This window comes from Heloderma suspectum, chromosome 4 (genome assembly GCF_057233095.1).
Source record: "Heloderma suspectum isolate Gila_16-S chromosome 4, 16-S_ref, whole genome shotgun sequence".
NCBI classification, from domain to species: domain Eukaryota; kingdom Metazoa; phylum Chordata; class Lepidosauria; order Squamata; family Helodermatidae; genus Heloderma; species Heloderma suspectum.
Genome location: NC_139461.1, coordinates 238,788,655 through 238,805,275, shown reverse-complemented (window position 1 = coordinate 238,805,275; position 16,621 = coordinate 238,788,655). Strand labels below are relative to the sequence as shown.

The following is a 16,621-nucleotide window of genomic DNA, read 5'->3' as shown; positions in this document are numbered from 1 at the left end:
AAAGGCGGAATTATGCAAAGTAAAAGAAACTACTGCATAATTAAGATTTTTCTGGATGAAATCAGCCATGAGCAGGAGATAAGAGTATTATCTAGCAAGAGAGGTCCTCCCTTTGGCATGATTACTGTAGGAAACCTTACCCATTATTTATGGATGTATCATTCACGCTCCATTATTAGGAAAAATATGGGTTGCGGCATTTGAAATACTGGACAATCAAGAAAAAACACCGAATATTAACATTGACATAACTGACTCATTAGGGAAATTTGCTGTACAAGCAGAAAATATAGGAGCAAATCTCAAGGAGTTTTAATGTGTTTCTAAACAAGTCACTATTTGAGATGATGCCAATGTTCCTAACCACTTAGGGATTTTATTATATTTAGTGGTACATAAATATCACAAATAAATGAATAAATACTGCAAAATGTGTAAGGGATAATCCAGGCTGCATCCTTCCTTCTGCCACCTCTTTCCCCCATCAGCAGCATGGAGAGTTGCATGTTCCCGATTTTGTGTATAGCAAAGAGACTGCATCAGGCCCCTGATCTAAAGCTAAGCAGAGGGAGGGGTGAGAGTCCCTGGTTATAAAGGACCATAGTCATGTTGATATCTCCCTTGCTGTGTGGTTCGGAATCACTCTAAAGGCCCTGCCATTCTGAGAAAACTGAACTTGCTGTGGGGAAGCAGGTGGGTATCACTCGAAGAATCTATTGGTAAATGTAATTCTTCGTCGTCTCTGTGCATCACACATCTGCACCTGCGCTGAGCCTCATTTCGCAAACTTCTAAAGCTGAGGAACGTTTAGCGTACAGCTCTCTCCTAGCCATGCTGGTGCTTTTTCACAAAGCTTGTTCTTCTGTATGGTTAATTATTATAGCGTTAATCATCCTTTTATACTAGAATGAGCATGAGTCTGACTGGCGAATGACTTCCACATACTGTTGAGCACAGTAAAGCCTATCCCAGTTAACAAACAAACAATGCTAGCCAGGGTGTTCCTACACTTGCTGAATTTAGTATCTGTTTTCTATGTTTGACTATTTATTTAAAACATTTCTATCCTACTTTCTGCCTGATGACAGGCCCCCAAGTTGGTTGGCAATAAGTGCGGAAGAATATATAATAACATAAGTTATAAGTTATTCCTGCAAAGGCATAATGCAAAGGCATTATGAAGGCTTTGAGGGGACAATGATGGAAAATGTCTTCTCTCCAGGTGTTAGATGTTGCTGCTACTGGTGGTGTGGCTGTTTCAACTGCTGTTATTTGAAGGCTCCATGTAGATCACAGGTCTCTACATACTTACTCTTGCAGTATCAGGCCTGGGTTTTGGTTGGTTGTGTTTTTTGTTTTTCTAAAATAACTGGTTTTGGACCTGTACAGAAGGCAGTACAATAACTGAAGTATGTCAAAAGGGGGGACATGGGAGCTTGAAACAAGGTTGCAAAGTAGCTAGTTTACAGCATTGTGAAGCAATCACCTGAACAACTTCACATGATGTCTGTAGTGAAAATGTTAGTGCAAATTCACCGGAGAATACATTTGAAAAAGAAATGGACAGGAATGAGACTGCGCTTTACACCAGTTGTAGGCATGTTTGTACTTCTTCAATGAAATATAAACTTTCACACAAGCCTAGAGATTTAAAATTTCCAGAAATTTTGAGGTGGGAGGGAGTTTTGGTTCCCCCCCCCCCCCGAAAAAACAAATTTTGGGAAAAATAGAAAAATAAGCAATGCTTATTTTTTTAGTGCTCTTTACACATCTAAAGTCACTTTGTTGCTTTAAGACAGCCTTCCCCAACCTGGTGCCCTCCAGATATTTTGAACTTCAGCTCCCATCAGCCTTAGGCAGCATGGCCAATGGTCAGGAATGCTGGACACTAGTCCAAAACATCCAGAGGGCACCAGGCTGCTTTAGGAACATAAAACAGCCTTTCATGTTCCTAAAGTTATTTTACGTATAATCTAGTTTGTGCATAAAATTATCATATTTTAAAACTTTATAAAGTAAACTCAGTAAATTTGTAATTATTGTCTGAATAGATTAGAACTACATTAAATGACTGCTACAGCATCAGAAACACAGGACTCTATAGAACAAAACCCAAACTGTCAAGAATGCACATTTACTGTCAAGAATGCACAATGGTGACTCTGCTCACATGTTGGGAAACTGAGTATAAATGTCTATCAGTAAAATATACTTTAGATCAATAATTTTAGTAAGGAATGAAAGAAATAACTATTCTGGGAATCTTAAAGAGGATTAAAAATATTTTTTCCCCATGGCTTTATTATTTCCAGAAATTTTACATTGTTTGTCTTTCTATAAAAGTGTTCTTATTACATAGCTTTTAGAAAGTATTTTGCGGGGAGTAAAAGCTGGGTAGCAATACTTTATCTTAAATTCTAAAAGAAAATATTTCATAATCCAAAGCTGTTCATTTTTTTGGGAAAAAACAAACTGTTCTCAGGGGAGAAAAAGTTTTTTCCCTGAACTTTTCCATTTTTCCCCCCAGGCCTTCTTATCTCTACACAAGTTTCCCTAGAACTGAAGCATTGTACAGGGGGAAATGGGGTTACACCACCTAATGCAGTACATCGTATGAAAAGCAGCTACTCTAGTTTCATCCCCTCACCTGGTGTGTACTGGTGAGGATAGGGAATTGGTTGATTCCATGGATACATAGGCTAATACAGCCCTCACAGTAGCTGACAATATCATAAATAATGAACCTGTTCTCAATTTAAAGAGCCTGAAAAGCTGTACCAGTACATTCTTTATTGTGGTTTTGCAGCCTCTACATGGAGGAGATAGGATGTTTGTATATAAGCACAACAGATTACTGCTACTAAGTGGAAGATTTATAGTAGTGGTATACAAGATGAAATATTTTTTTTGGGGGGGGGCATAATGACTGTTCTTCATATTGCCATGCTTATGTTAAAAATATGGAATCAAGGTTCCCTAGAGCATGCATTTCTAGCAAACAAGGTTGGGAGGAACTGAGGAAATGAATATCCTGGGGTTTTTTTGTGAAACTGAGCCTGTTCAGATGCTACTGGTTAAGGGATTCTTCGTCTTTGCTGGGCAATGTCTGCTCAACTGGAGTTCCTTTCTGTACCTTCCTCTCACCACCTGCATACAACTTAGTAGAAGCAGCTTTAAATTTGAAGAGGCAGGAGTGGCCTTTGCCAAATAAAAAAAGCTTTATATCTGTTAAGTGTCAAGTCTAGACAAATACCCATGCTCCTCCTTTTTATATGTTGTATAGGTGTGTTTGGAAAGAGGCATGGAATGGCCCGATCAAACAGCTTGTGCAGTACAATTAACCAGACCTACTAAAGGGAAATGATGGTCAGTGGGTCACGTAAGCCTGTGGTGTCAGCCCTTAGCCTGCACAATGGGATACCTATCTAGCCAAGCCCAGCCCACCAGTTGTGTAAGGTAGCCTACTAGGTCCTGAGACCTCCTGCTTGGGACTAAAAATGGAGGTTGTCATGCACATAACAATTCACAATACATGATTGCAGGGCTGCATCACATCTCTTCACTGGAATTATCTGCAGTCTCTGATATAGAAATCTTGCACTGTACTTGCAGCACATGCCACCTAAGCATTATCTATGCATATATGCTGAGAGTTGCCACCTGCTAGGGTTTAATGACCTTTTATTTGGGTCAGTCAGCTCACTCGCATAGCTAGGAAGGTGGCAGTTTTAAAGTTTGCGTAACGTTAAATGAAAAATAACAATTTTCCCATGTGGATCCTGTTCCCTAGGGAAGACACTTTGAGGGGCAGTATTGTGTAGAAGAACTGTACAGATGCCAGCAACTGGATATTTGGTCATGGATTATTCACAGCAGTGATTAAGAAGTGCAAGTGTGAAAAGGGGATACATTCCTCAAGATTTATCTAGATGCACTGCTCACTGTGGAAATGCTCCTGTTCACCAGATAGAAGAGGCCACTTCACATGTTACAAACTTCCTGCATGGAAGGCATTTGTTTATATCTTGTATAGGGTATAATGTCCCACTGGCATATAGATAATTATGTACATGATCACTAATAATAGTGGACGGGAAGCTTCCTGTTTTGTCTGTCTAGCCCTATATTGTCTAGTCTGACTGGGAGTGACTCTTCCAAGATCTCAGGCAGAGATCTTTCCCATCACCTGCTGCCTGATCCTTTTAACTGGGCCAGGGATTGAAGCTGGGGCCTTCTGCATGTAAAGCATGTGCTTTGTCACTGAGCTATGGTCCCTTCCTATAAAGTGACAAACGTGAGTGTCTCACTAAGCACATGCTGGGAAGTGGGGATTGGTACATTTATGTACATGGAGCAAAACAGTTCCCTGTGGGATTATCAGACATGACCATGTGCAGGCATAGCACAAATTTTGTAACCTGTGAAATAGATTAGTGAAAATGTTCACAGATTTTCCTATTTGTTTTGTGTGAATATGCCCTGTAGGGCATAAGACGTTGCATGCCTCTTTTCTGGCTCTGTTTCCCTTTTTATTAATAATATATTTTATATAACCTAAAATGCAAATATGCCATGTTCTGTCATGACAAGGCCCAGTTCATTAAATGTGGGGGTTGATGAAATTTGAAACTTGGTGCCCTGTTATGCTGAACTTTGTGTTTGGGCCCTTCTAGGAGGAGGTGTGATGAGAATCAACAGCATTGTTTTCTGTCAAAATTCTCTAGAGATCTGGCCTGGGGGTGGTTGTGGGAGATTTTCTGTTAAATTTCATTTGTTGTCTTCAGTATTGTTTCCTCCTCTGTTTTTTTGCATATACTTTTAAAAGATGTAATCTTATACCCACTTACCTGGGTGTAAGCCCTGTTAAACTCATTGGGACTCATTGTCAAGCTCAGGGCCCAGCCCTGAAACTCTTCCCACAACCCTGGCCCTGTTCACCAGAGCCCTAAGTGTCCAGAAGTGCCCATTGAGATTTTTTTTCTCAGCTTAATTGCAGTGCAGGCAGGCAATTTTTAGGGGGAACTGCAGCTGGGGAGGGAAGGTTAATTCCCCTCCCATGTGCTGAAGCGGTCCCCCTAATACCCTCCCATGGAAATTAACATAAGAAAAAAATATATCTATTGGTAGCAGTGGGAGGATTTTTCTAAGTTTAGTTGCCGTGCACGGGAGATTTCTGGGGGGTGGGGGTGAGGACACAGTTGGGGAGGGAAGGGCTAATCCCTCCCTGTGCGCAGTGTCCCCTCGCAAAGTTCCCCCTCCACATGACAATTATTGATGCCAATGGAAAGATTGGGATAGGGTTAAGGTTTTAAGTGCCTAGCTATGCCCGTGGCTGTAAGTAGTGTAACTTTTTCAGGATACAGGAGTTTGGCTATTCAGAGGTGAGTTAGCTGTTCTTATGTTTGGGGATATTAGTGGATGATCAGGAAGCTCTCAAGATCTAGGAAGGAATGTGTGTAGGGCTTGTTAGACCTGCTGGCTGGGTATAAAACAGATACTTCTTTCTCTGTAATTTTATTTGTATCTAACAGTAGAGAAGAACCAAGATGTGACAGAAGCACTTAGGTGTTATGTGTAGGATTTGAACTAGACTTTTGGTTTGAAGCATAATTTACTATCACACTGAGATATATATATATATATATATATATATATATATATATACACACACACACACACACACACACACACACACACACACAACAATTTCAAAAAGACACCTTTTGTGAACAAGTGATTACATTTATTATAAATGCTACAAGATCTGGCATCTTCCAGTGGTTGCAGAATTTTGCTTGCTTACGGTATTGGGTCGGGTTCTTTCTTCAGTCTCCATTTTTGAGTGAAAGGCTCAAGGAATAGTGAAATGGGAGAAACAAGGAAACAGATGCCGGCAAAAATGAAGGAGCAAGCATATGTCTGAGTGTAATCATATAACCAACCTGTAGGAGGAATACCAGGTCTCCGTTATTTGGATTTTCACCATCCTGAAAACCTTGAAAATATTCCCACTAAAGATCACTTGTTTTGTCACCTCTTCCATGGCATAAAACTGAGAGCATTGTTCTTGCGCTGTGTAAAATGGGGCAGCTTCTTGCCCTATTGTCTATAGCAGCAAGGATTTTTTAAAAACATTTTAGCAACCTTTATTTTAGAATCTAAAATTTCGATTTACATAGGCCTGTATTTTCATCTGAGCTTAAAATACCTGGTCCCTTCATAATTTCCTCATTCTATGTTGATTAAGCAATTGTTCTATTTCAGATTCTCATTAGTTTGCACTAATTATTCTAGTGGCCAATCTGCCTGGGCTTTAAGATCTTCCACTGAAGCCCTCCAGGTACATCCTTTACTGGAAGTATGCTAATCAACAAGAGAGGGCTTTTTCTGCAGTGGCACCCAGCTCTGGAATATGCTCCCTAAAGAGGTTCACCTAGTGTGAACATAACAATCTTCAATGCCAGGCAGAAATGCTATTTACGCAGGCATTTTAATCTCTTGTAAGTTTCAATGTTTATGGGTCTTATTTATTAGTGTATTTGTGGTATTACATGATTGTACACTACCCTGAAATCCTATGCAAGATGAAAGGTGGTATACAAATACTGGAGAGAGAGAGATAGGCCCTGTATCAGAGGTGGGGAGAGATACATTAAGTGATGCATCATAGACTTTTAATATATTAACAGTAATGGGGGCGGGGGGAGGCAAAGAAATGGGAGACATCTTTCTCCCTTTCTTCCACAAGACTGCATAGGTTCATAATATGAATACTGTATTATCCCACCGTTAGCACTTACTGAACAATACATTTTGGAGCATGAAATGCCAATCTGACCACACTGCAGTGAGATGAAGTATGCTCTCTTATGGTGTAGTATATGATTGGTGTATTTATTTATGGGAATAAATCCCTATGGCCCTTTTCCCTGATATTTTCATGCTCTGGCAAGCAGTTTTAAAATGTACCACTAGAGGGCTCTCCCTTATTTTCCCTACACTGCAATACTACTACTAGACTTCTGTTTCAGAGTATTCTGAAATGGACTCCTAACTGATGACCTGCTTCTACTGATTTACATTTATGGGATGCTTCCATGTGTGATTCCACTTGAATCAAATCACAGCAAAGGAGAACATAAGAAGAGTCCTGCTGGATCAGACCAGAGGTCCATTTTGTCCAACATACTGTTTACAAAAGTGGCCAGCAAAATACCTCCTACATGCAATATCTCCCAGAGATATTGTAACATTCCTCTCCCACTGTATGTCCCCAACATCTGGTTTTAAGAGGTATGCTGCCTCTAAACTTGGAGGTTCCATTTAGTTAAGATGGTTAATAGCTAGTGATAAACTTTCTAACAGTGCAGTTCTGTACTTGTTTACTTGAAAATAAGTCCCACTGTGTTCAGTGGGGCATACCTCCAGATAAATGTGCATAGGATTGCAGACCTGCTCCCTTTTTAAAGGCACCTAAGCTAAGGGCCATCACCACATATTGTGGCAGTAAATTCCATAGGTTAACTACATTATGTGAAATAGTACTTCCATTTTTCCATTCTGAATCTACTGCTGATCAATTTGTTGAGTGACCCCAAATTCTAGTATTATCTGAGAAATACTTCTCTCTATCCATTTTCCCCACATCTTGCATACTTTTATAAACATCTATTAGCTTGCACCTTAGTCATCTATTTTTCTAACTAAAAACTCTTAAATGCCTTAAACGTCATTATGTGGAAGGTGATCCAACCCTCTAATCACATTAGTTACTCTTTTCTCTACCCTTTCCAGTGCTATGGGGCCCTTTTTGAGATGTGGCAATATTCCAAATGTAGCTGCACTGTAGATATTTTATAAAACAGGACCATTTTATTTCCAATCCCTTTCCTAATAATCTCCAACATTGTATGTTTTACTGCTATTACATACTGTGTTGACATTTTCAATGAAATGTTTACCACAACCAAATTTCATTTCTGTAGTTACTCTCAGTGAATTAGTAGATCGGAGAGAGAGAGAGAGAGAGGAGAGTGTGTGGATTTTTTTTTTTTTTTTTTTACCTCTGTAGCACTTACACAATTTCATTTTCTGTATTTTGTTGCCCATTCACCCAGTTTGGAGAGACATTCTAGATTTCTTTACAGGCAGCTTTGGGTTGCACCACATTGAATAATTTGGTGTCATCCACAAAACTGATTACTGCTGCTCACTCCTGACTCCAGTTCTTTTATGAATGAGTTAAATAGTATCAGTTCCACCAGAGATCCTTGGAGGATCCACTGTTTACTACTATTTTGAGAACTGTCTATATATTTCCACCCTCTGCTTCCTGTTCTTTAACATGTTATTAATTCAAGCCTTCGCCTTATCTCATGCTAAGTTTACTCAGCCGTTGGTGAGTATATAATAGCTATTGGATCACTCCTACCCACATGCTTTTCGCATTCAAAAGAATTGTAAAGGATTGATAAGGCAGGGTTTCACTTTGTTGGAGCCATGCGAAGGTTTATCCTCTACCTGGCTTATTCTTCTGTGTTTTACAATTCAAACTTAATGATGTTTTCTATCAGTTTAGCAGGGACAGAAGTTAAGGCAACAAATCTTTAATTTCTAGGCTCCCCTGTATCCCATTTTCAAAACTGGGCTACCCCCACCAGCTGATTTACCCCCACCAGCAGAGGAGGGCTTACCCCTCCTCTGGTAAATCAGCTGCTCCCATGTGAATCTGCTCATTCCTTGAGATCATCATCAGAAGCTGTATTCAAGTGTCCTCATCTTCAGAAGTTAGGCAAATCACAACCAGAGAACTCTTTTCCCCCTGTGGTGGCACCTCATCTGTGGAATTCTGTCCCGCAGTGACACTTGTATCGGTGCCTGCTTTGCTAAGTTTTAGATGCCAAATCAAGAAAACTTGATGTTCCCAGGCTTTAATGGGGAATTACCTGTATTCCCATTTGTTGCTCTTCTACAGTTTTAATGATGTTTAAATGCTATTGCTTCTTGCTATTTTTGTTGTTGTTGTTCAGTTGTTCAGTCGTGTCCGACTCTTCGTGACCCCATGGACCATAGCACGCCAGGCCTTCCTGTCCTGCGCTCTCTCCCGGAGCGTGCTCAAGTCCATTCTTGGTATTTTACTGCTGGTTTATTGCTGTATTTTTGGTTTTAGTGTTCAGGGTCTTTATTGTAATTCGAATTTGTAATTCTTTTAACTTGGTGGTTTTATCTTTTTTGTTGTTAGCCACTTTGAAAGTACTAGGTATAAATGTTGAAGATGAATGCATTTTCAGCACTTTCACATAAGAGTTATTTAAGAATTCTCTGGTAATGTCATCAGGCCACAGTGACTTGTTACATTGTAATTTGCCAGTTAGCTTTAAAAACCTCATCCTTTTATTGCCTCTATTTCAGATGCCTTCCCAGAAAATAATGAATCAGATATGGGTCTCTCTGCAACTGCTTCCACAGTGAAGACTGATGCAAAGATTCCATGTATTGTAACCTCTCGCTACCTTCCTTCCGTATTCCTTTCACAAAGGTATTATGCTGCCGTGGTTGGTTTCCTGTTCCTGATGTAACTGTTTGTTGTTTGTTCTTGTGCCTTAGCAGTTTCCTCTCAGATTCCATTTTTTTGTTTTCCTTCTCACCACCTGATATTTGTTTTCCTTGAGCTTGTGTCCTTTCCTGATTTTCCTCATTGAGGCAAGACTTCCACTTTTTAAAGGAAGCCTTGATGGCTTCCTTTTACCCTCCCACAGCTATTTAACCATGCTGGCAACTTCTTGGTCTTGTTCATACCCTTTGTATACATTTTATTGGAGTGTCTAATATGATCATTTTAAGTAAGCTCCAAATACATTCCCTTTGTATATGTTTTATTTGAGTCCCTATTACAATGGTTGTAAATAATCTCCAGACTCTCTGAAGGAATTTGGCTCTCTTTCCTTTTAACTAATGCCCTTTTCTGAAATTCTGTCTTCTGCAATTGAAGGTGATATCTTGATCCAGTTGCAGGGATGTGAATGGGGATACAGATATGCATCCCCATCCACATTCTGACCAACTAGTCACGAATAGCTACACATAACTACAGCTGGATTGTAGTGGAAGGCTTTCTACACAGGGCTGTTGGGCAGTGAAACTGCCAGCACAGCATTGTAAGGGTGAGAACATTGGCTGATTGCCTGGGCCATTGGGATTCACTCCCCATACACGCGCACACACACTTCAGAGTGAGGGTAAAGAGCTTGGTTTGCCCTTACTTGTATAGTAACACAGCAAAATCTTACTTGCAGTGCCATGACATCATATTATGTTCACTATTTATTCATTTATTTGATTTATATTGCACCCTTCAACAGAATTCCCAGGGTGATTTCTGATCACAATCAGAGACTTTCTAACCCCATTGCTATCTTTTAAAAATATTTCATTGCATGTAGTCCCAGATACTATTTTCTTTTCTTTTTTTAGTAAAAAATGACAAATATCTTATTTTCAGGTTTACTATAATCTGATGTAGAGTTCATGGAACTTCATTACCTTCGGTCATTTATCTTCCTGGTTTTGAATACGTCCATACCTTAAAAAAATTAAACGAGTACAGTGGGTAGTATCCTATTACGCCTGTGTGCTTGAACAACAGTGACCGCTTGAACAACAGGGATTTGGCACTTCTAAAAATAACCTGAAATGAGCAGAAACATTCATTTCTGGAATGGGCCACATCAGTGGATCTTGCAGAAGGGAGCTCTACTGATCTGTCCCAATCCAGAAACAAAATTTCTACTTGTTTCCAGGGTTATTTTTAGAAGCACGAAAGCCCCATTGCATGAGTGGTCGCTCCTGCAAGTGCAGCAGAATCAGAGGAGATGGAATGGGCCTGTTGGATACTGCCCATTGAACGCCACAGAAACATTATAGTTCATGTACAAAAATAGAAGTTAACCTTGTTTTCCCCTCCTAGCTTTCCTGGATTATCTTTAACTTCTTTTCTGTCCTGTCCCTCTGCTGATGCAACTTGTTGGGCCAACAGGTACATATGTCATTTTTGCTGGTATGTAGGCTATACACTACCAACATCATCTTTTGGGGAATAAATCCCTCATCGTATGGGACTGTGAGAAGGACTTTAGGGTAAATTATGTTCATGGTAGTACTATGAAGGAATAATGTCCTAATGTGGTAATTATTATTTCTGTTCTAATGGACTTCAGAAGGAAAAGGCAGAGTTGGGAAAGGGATAGTTCATGTAAGAAGAGTGACAAGAATATGAGTGTGAGAGTGCAGTAAAAAAATAAGATAGGATGCAGATATTCAGTCTGTGGTGATAGTGGACAGTATGTTTTTTTCTTATTTCTATAGCACTGTCCATGTACCTGGTGCCTTACAAAGAATGAGGGGACAGGTCCCTTTCTCAGTCTATCTAGAAATAGATATAAGGGAGAGTATGTGATTATTTAACTATTAAACAGATGGTGCTGCAGAGATGCTACTGCTTTTGTCCCTACTGGCTGGGCTGCAGTTGAATGACTTCCTAGTTCCTTGCTTCCAGAAAGCTTTTGGCACAGAGATTTGCGAACTTAAAAATGCTTGCCTTAGTTTCCCTGCCCCGCACATTTGGCAGGGTTAAAGGAAGCATCCCTTTTGTGGGGACGTTTGCTACGATGAATGGAAATCCATAAATAGGATATCACATCACAATTGTTTGCATTTTGAAACAAACATACAGTACATTGGAAGAGGCCTTTCAGTTTTTCTCTCAAGCTTGCTTTGACAGAGTGGAATTCTTCTTTCAAGTGAAGGAAATTGTTTGTTACCTGCAATGGGAGGTCCAGCGATGACTCCAAGCCCAGCAAGGAATGAGGCAAGTCCCAAAGCACTGTGGAATCTGGGGGCACCTACAAGATCTACCTGGAAAAGAACCCAATATTTATTGTGTCATGTGTTTTATACTATTGCTAATGAGTGCAATGGTCACATATTGTTAACCATTTTGAAAACGTCCTGAATGTTGCATTCATTTGGAGCTTTAGAAGTGGGATATCATTGAAATATGTTTTATTTCAACAATCATTGCGACTAATTTCTGTCCTTGACAAGCCATGGATGGCTAATCTGTGTTGTGCAAGCACTGGTTGAGTCCTGAGAGGTGGGGGAAGGAGGCACCCAACTCAGCTGGCACTTGCAGGAGCCAGTTCCTGCAATCACAGGCTGAGTCCCTTTCTCTGCAGAGAGAGAGGCACAGAGCTTTGTGCCTCCCCCTGTGTGGAGAAAGGAAAAGGGGGTGGGGCTTCAGGGGCAGGGCACTGCCCTTTGGTGTTATCCAGCCCCTGGACCAAAAGAGGTTGCCTAGCCCTGGTGTAAAGCCCTTACAAGGGCTACATATGAATGAGCGCCTTTGTAGGAGGAAGGGCAGAGAGAAGAGAGAAGGGAAGAGAGAGAGAGAGAATCTCAAAGATGCGCTCTGAGGGCCAAACTACATGTGATGTTATGGCTTTAAAACAGTGCCTAACCTGGCCACTGGAGATTTTGACTGAGGTGTCACCAACTGATGTCACCAATACCTTGTATCAAGGTATCACTTTGAACTTCCCCTTCTTTTTTCTTTACATTCACATGAGGCAGTGGGTGTTTATGAATTGTTGACTGAGTGAGGTAATGGACTGGATGAGGGCTAATAAAGTGATGTTTTTAAGATGGAGGTACTGTTAGCAGGTGGTTTGTCCATCCTCGGGAGTGGTGTTCAAGCTATGCTGGAGGGGGTTGCCCTCCCTAAAGGATCAGGTTGCAGGGTACTGATCCAGCATTGTTAGTAGGGACACAAGTAGTCTCTGTGGCTTTCATCAGCTTTGGCTGAGAGGCCAATTGTAACCTACCTGGATGGAGATAGTCTTGCTTAAGTTACCTATGCTCTGGAACCCCCCTGTTTTGATTACTGCAATGCACTGTACATGGGGGAAATGGTCCAAAAACTTTAGTTAGTCCAGTCCAGAACAGAACAGCAAGAGACTTAATGAAGTCTGGGAGATTCCATCATATTATGCTAGTGCTTCATTGTCTGTGCGGGCTTTAACCTTTAAAGCCTCTGTTGGAGGGGTGGGCAATTTCTGGGCTTTAGGGGCCTGCATTTGTCTCCCTGGAACCCTGTGTGGGCCACACCCCTCCCCATCACCACTGGAAGTGGCCGCCACTGGTAAAATCCCAGCAATTCTGCTGGGAAATGGGGAGCGTGCACCTTATTTCCCAGCAGAATGGGGTTCCCAACAGGCCACCAAACATTTGTTTGGTGGGCTGTCTGGAGCCCCATTCTGTAGAAAGACCGGGCACAGGAGGAAAGACAGGGCACGGGAGGGGAGCCATCCTCGCATGCCCTATTTCTCTGGTGTTTCTGTTGGGAAATGGTGCACAGGGAGTGTGTGCCCTGTTTCCCAGAAGAATTGCTGGGATTTGGGGTGGGGGCACCCTGCCTTTGTGGCTTGGGAACACATTGCTTGAAGGATCACGTTCTCCCACAAGCGCATCTTCGGAGCCCTTTTCAGTTGGCCCTGCCAACTGAGGCGTCAAGTGGCTGCTAGGGAAAGGGCCTTCTCAGTAGTAGTTCCTCATTTGTGGAACACTCTCCTCAGTGAGGTTTGCCTGGCACCTACTTTGTATTATTTTTGGTGCTAGATGAAGACCTTTATTCTCCCCAGCTTTTAAAAGAGTTTTGAAGGGTTTATAGAACTGGAAAAAGTTTTAAGACGTTGCTTGAGAGTCTTGTATTTATTGAAAGTATGGTTATATTAATTATTATGAATTTTATTTTCTATTGCCTATGTTTTTATGCTGGAATTTTGTGGGTTTTTAAAGGTTTTTCAAATTGTATTTAAAAGCACACATTGTAAGCTCCCCAGAGAACTCTGGTGATGGGGTGGCATATACAGTCAGGGCCAGAAATATTGGAACAAGGATAACTGTTTTGGTAGTTGGCCTCTGTACACCACCACATAAGTAATGGAACGAATGGCTGACAAGCAGCTGCATGGCCAGGTGTGGCCTGTTTCCTGGGTACCCCATTACCAATCAAGCACATAAAAGGCCTGGAGGTGGTTCTGAGTGTTACATTTGCATTTGGTAGCTGTGCACTGGAACTCCCAACATGAGGGCCAAAGAGGTGTCCATGTGAGGGAAGGAGGCCATCATTAGGCTGAGGAAACAAAATAAACCCATCAGAGAGATTGCAAAAACATTGGGAGTGGCCAACACAACAGTCTGGAACATCCTGAAAAAGAAGGAATTAACTGGCAGGCTCAGTAACAGCAAAAGGCCTGGAAGACCACGGAAGACAACTAAAGTGGATGACCACAGAATTCTGCTCATGGTGAAGAGGAACCCTATCACAACATCTAGCCAGGTCAGGAATGCTCTTGCAGAGGTAGGCATGTCATTGTCAACATCTACAGTCAACAGACAGCTTTATGAAATGCAGAGGCTTCACAAGGTGCAAACCACCGGTAATGCTCAAGGACTGAAAGGCCAGATTAGCCTTTGCCAGCAAACACCTAAAAGAGCCTGCCCGGTTCTGGAATAAGAGTCTTCGGACTGATGAAACCAAGATTAACTTGTACCAGAATGATGGGAAGAGAAAAGTATGGAGAAGAAAAGGAACAGCTTTCCAAGGTTTCCAAAGCAGACCACATCATCTGTCAAATATGGTGGAGGCAGTGTTATGGCATGGGCCTGTATGGCTGCCAATGGAACTGGGTCACTGGTGTTTATTGATGACCTGAGTGCTGACAAAAGCAGCAGGACGAATTCTGAAGTGTATAGGGCTATACTTTCTACTCGGATTCAGCTGAATGCTGCCAAACTGATAGGGCGTTGCTTCATATTGCAGATGGATAATGACCCAAAACATACAGCAAAATCTACCCAAGAGTTTCTCCAGGCAAAGGAGTGGGATGTTTTTCAATGGCCAAGTCAGTCACCTGACCTCAACCCAATAGAGCATGCTTTTCACTTACTGAAAACAAGACTGAAGGCAGAAAGACCCACAAACAAGCAGCAGCTGAAGGCAGCTGCAGTAAAGGCCTGGCAAAACATCTCGAGGGAGGAAACTCAGCATTTGGTCATGTCCATGGGTTCCAGACTTCAGGCAGTCATTGACTGCAAAGGATTTTCATCCAGATATTAAAGGCGATCCTGAAGTTTGAAATGATGTTGGTTTGTTCCATTACTTTTGAGCCAGCAATGATGGGTGTGTGTGTATGCCACTGGCTGTCCTTCCTGAATGGTTAGTGTCCCACTTTTGTCAAACCCCTTGAATTACAGCTGAAAGTCCTGACTTTGCTCCCATCTGAGTGTGTTTCCTTTCAACTTCGATGGGGTGGTGTATAGAGGCCAACTGCCAAAACAGTTATCCTTGTTCCAATATTTCTGGCCCTGACTGTATGTAATACCACCAGTTGCTGGGGAACATGGGCGGGAGGGTGCTGTTGCACTTGTGTCCTGCTTGTGGGTTCCCGGTCAACAGCTGGTTGTCCACTGTATGAACAGAATGATGGACTAGATGGACCCTTGGTCTGATCCAGCATGGCTCTTTTTATGTTCTTATATGTTGTAAATAAATAAATATTTGGGGAGGAAAAGCAGGTGCTGTGCCGGATCTGGATCCAGAACAGGGCCTATAGCTGCTTTTTCTTTAAAATCAAACTGGCCAGGTTAAGTACACTATTTTAAAGGTGTGAAAAAAGTCACATCCTTTTTGGCCCTGAAACTTGTTTAATTAAGTCAGTTCATAGACTCCAAATTATTTTATTTCAAATTAGAAAATACATCTTCAGTGCATCTGTGAAGTTCTCCATCTCAAGTTCCTGTGTATGAATGAGACCTGAAGAATGTCATCTTCACAATATTTTCAGTTTTTCCAATTGTTTAATCTTTTGTGTACTGAAGCAAATGAAAGTTTTGGATCTGCTATGCTTTTTAAGGCAGACAAGAGGATTGTATATTTTAGAAATCATCCATTGGAAGTGTAAAATGTTGTCTCGTGGTTAGCCTTTTCATGACTTGAATTACTTTTTTCCACTTACCAGCACCGGAAGCAACAGTGCCAGGTAACCACCACTGAAAATGGCAAAGGTTATAGCGTAGGCCATAAGTAATGGGAAGGTTGTGGCCAGAGGACACAGCAGGTTAGTGACACCACACAGAATGAGGTATGTCTTATGATAATTATACTTCTTGATCCAGTTCTGATCTGCAATCCAACCAGACAGCAATAGGCTGGCTGTCTCTGTTATTCCTAAAGAGAGGCAGAAAAAAAAAAAAAGAATGCTCAAACAAAATCTCTTTAGAATTAAAAAATAAAAAGACAAACAGTCAGAAAGGAGCTTGCACTTATTTACAGTTTTAAAGGATGTAATGTATATAAGATCTGTAAAGTGCATATGAACATTCAAAATGGCATCTTCGGAGGTTGAAGACCAAACACATGAAAGAAGGGAATGGTATTCTAAAAACTTGATTTCCTCTTTTAACATTTTATTATTTCCCTGTGGAGAACTAATACTTTGAAAACATAGACTTATTGTTTGTATAACACAGGGATTAGCAACTTGTGGCCCTCTAAATGTTTTCA

The 16,621-nt window shown here is 41.2% G+C and overlaps 2 protein-coding genes across 18 annotated transcripts in view; one reads left to right on the top strand and one right to left on the bottom strand.

The window, feature by feature from the left end:
* RBM15 (RNA binding motif protein 15) overlaps positions 1 to 16,621 on the top strand; it is a 45,612-nt gene that overhangs the window by 18,795 nt on the left and 10,196 nt on the right. For 10 of the 15 annotated variants that reach the window (XM_084852839.1, XM_084852841.1, XM_084852840.1 and 7 more), the window contains one exon: positions 9,412 to 16,315. The gene's annotated coding sequence lies outside the window, so the exon portion shown is untranslated. Of the gene's footprint in view, positions 1 to 9,411; positions 16,316 to 16,621 lie in introns of those variants that run through there. The other 5 variants (XM_084852836.1, XM_084852835.1, XM_084852833.1 and 2 more) reach the window with 5 other exon arrangements.
* The window catches only part of SLC16A4 (solute carrier family 16 member 4), a 29,437-nt gene continuing 18,540 nt past the window's right edge, over positions 5,725 to 16,621 (bottom strand). For 2 of the 3 annotated variants that reach the window (XM_084852844.1, XM_084852842.1), the window contains exons 6-8: positions 16,074 to 16,285; positions 11,820 to 11,913; positions 5,725 to 5,942 (exon numbers count right to left, since the gene is read on the bottom strand). In XM_084852844.1, coding sequence (XP_084708970.1) covers positions 5,800 to 5,942; positions 11,820 to 11,913; positions 16,074 to 16,285 — 449 coding nt within the window. In that variant the 3' untranslated portion in view covers positions 5,725 to 5,799. Of the gene's footprint in view, positions 5,943 to 10,542; positions 10,583 to 11,819; positions 11,914 to 16,073; positions 16,286 to 16,621 lie in introns of all 3 variants that reach the window. The other variant, XM_084852843.1, reaches the window with a different exon arrangement.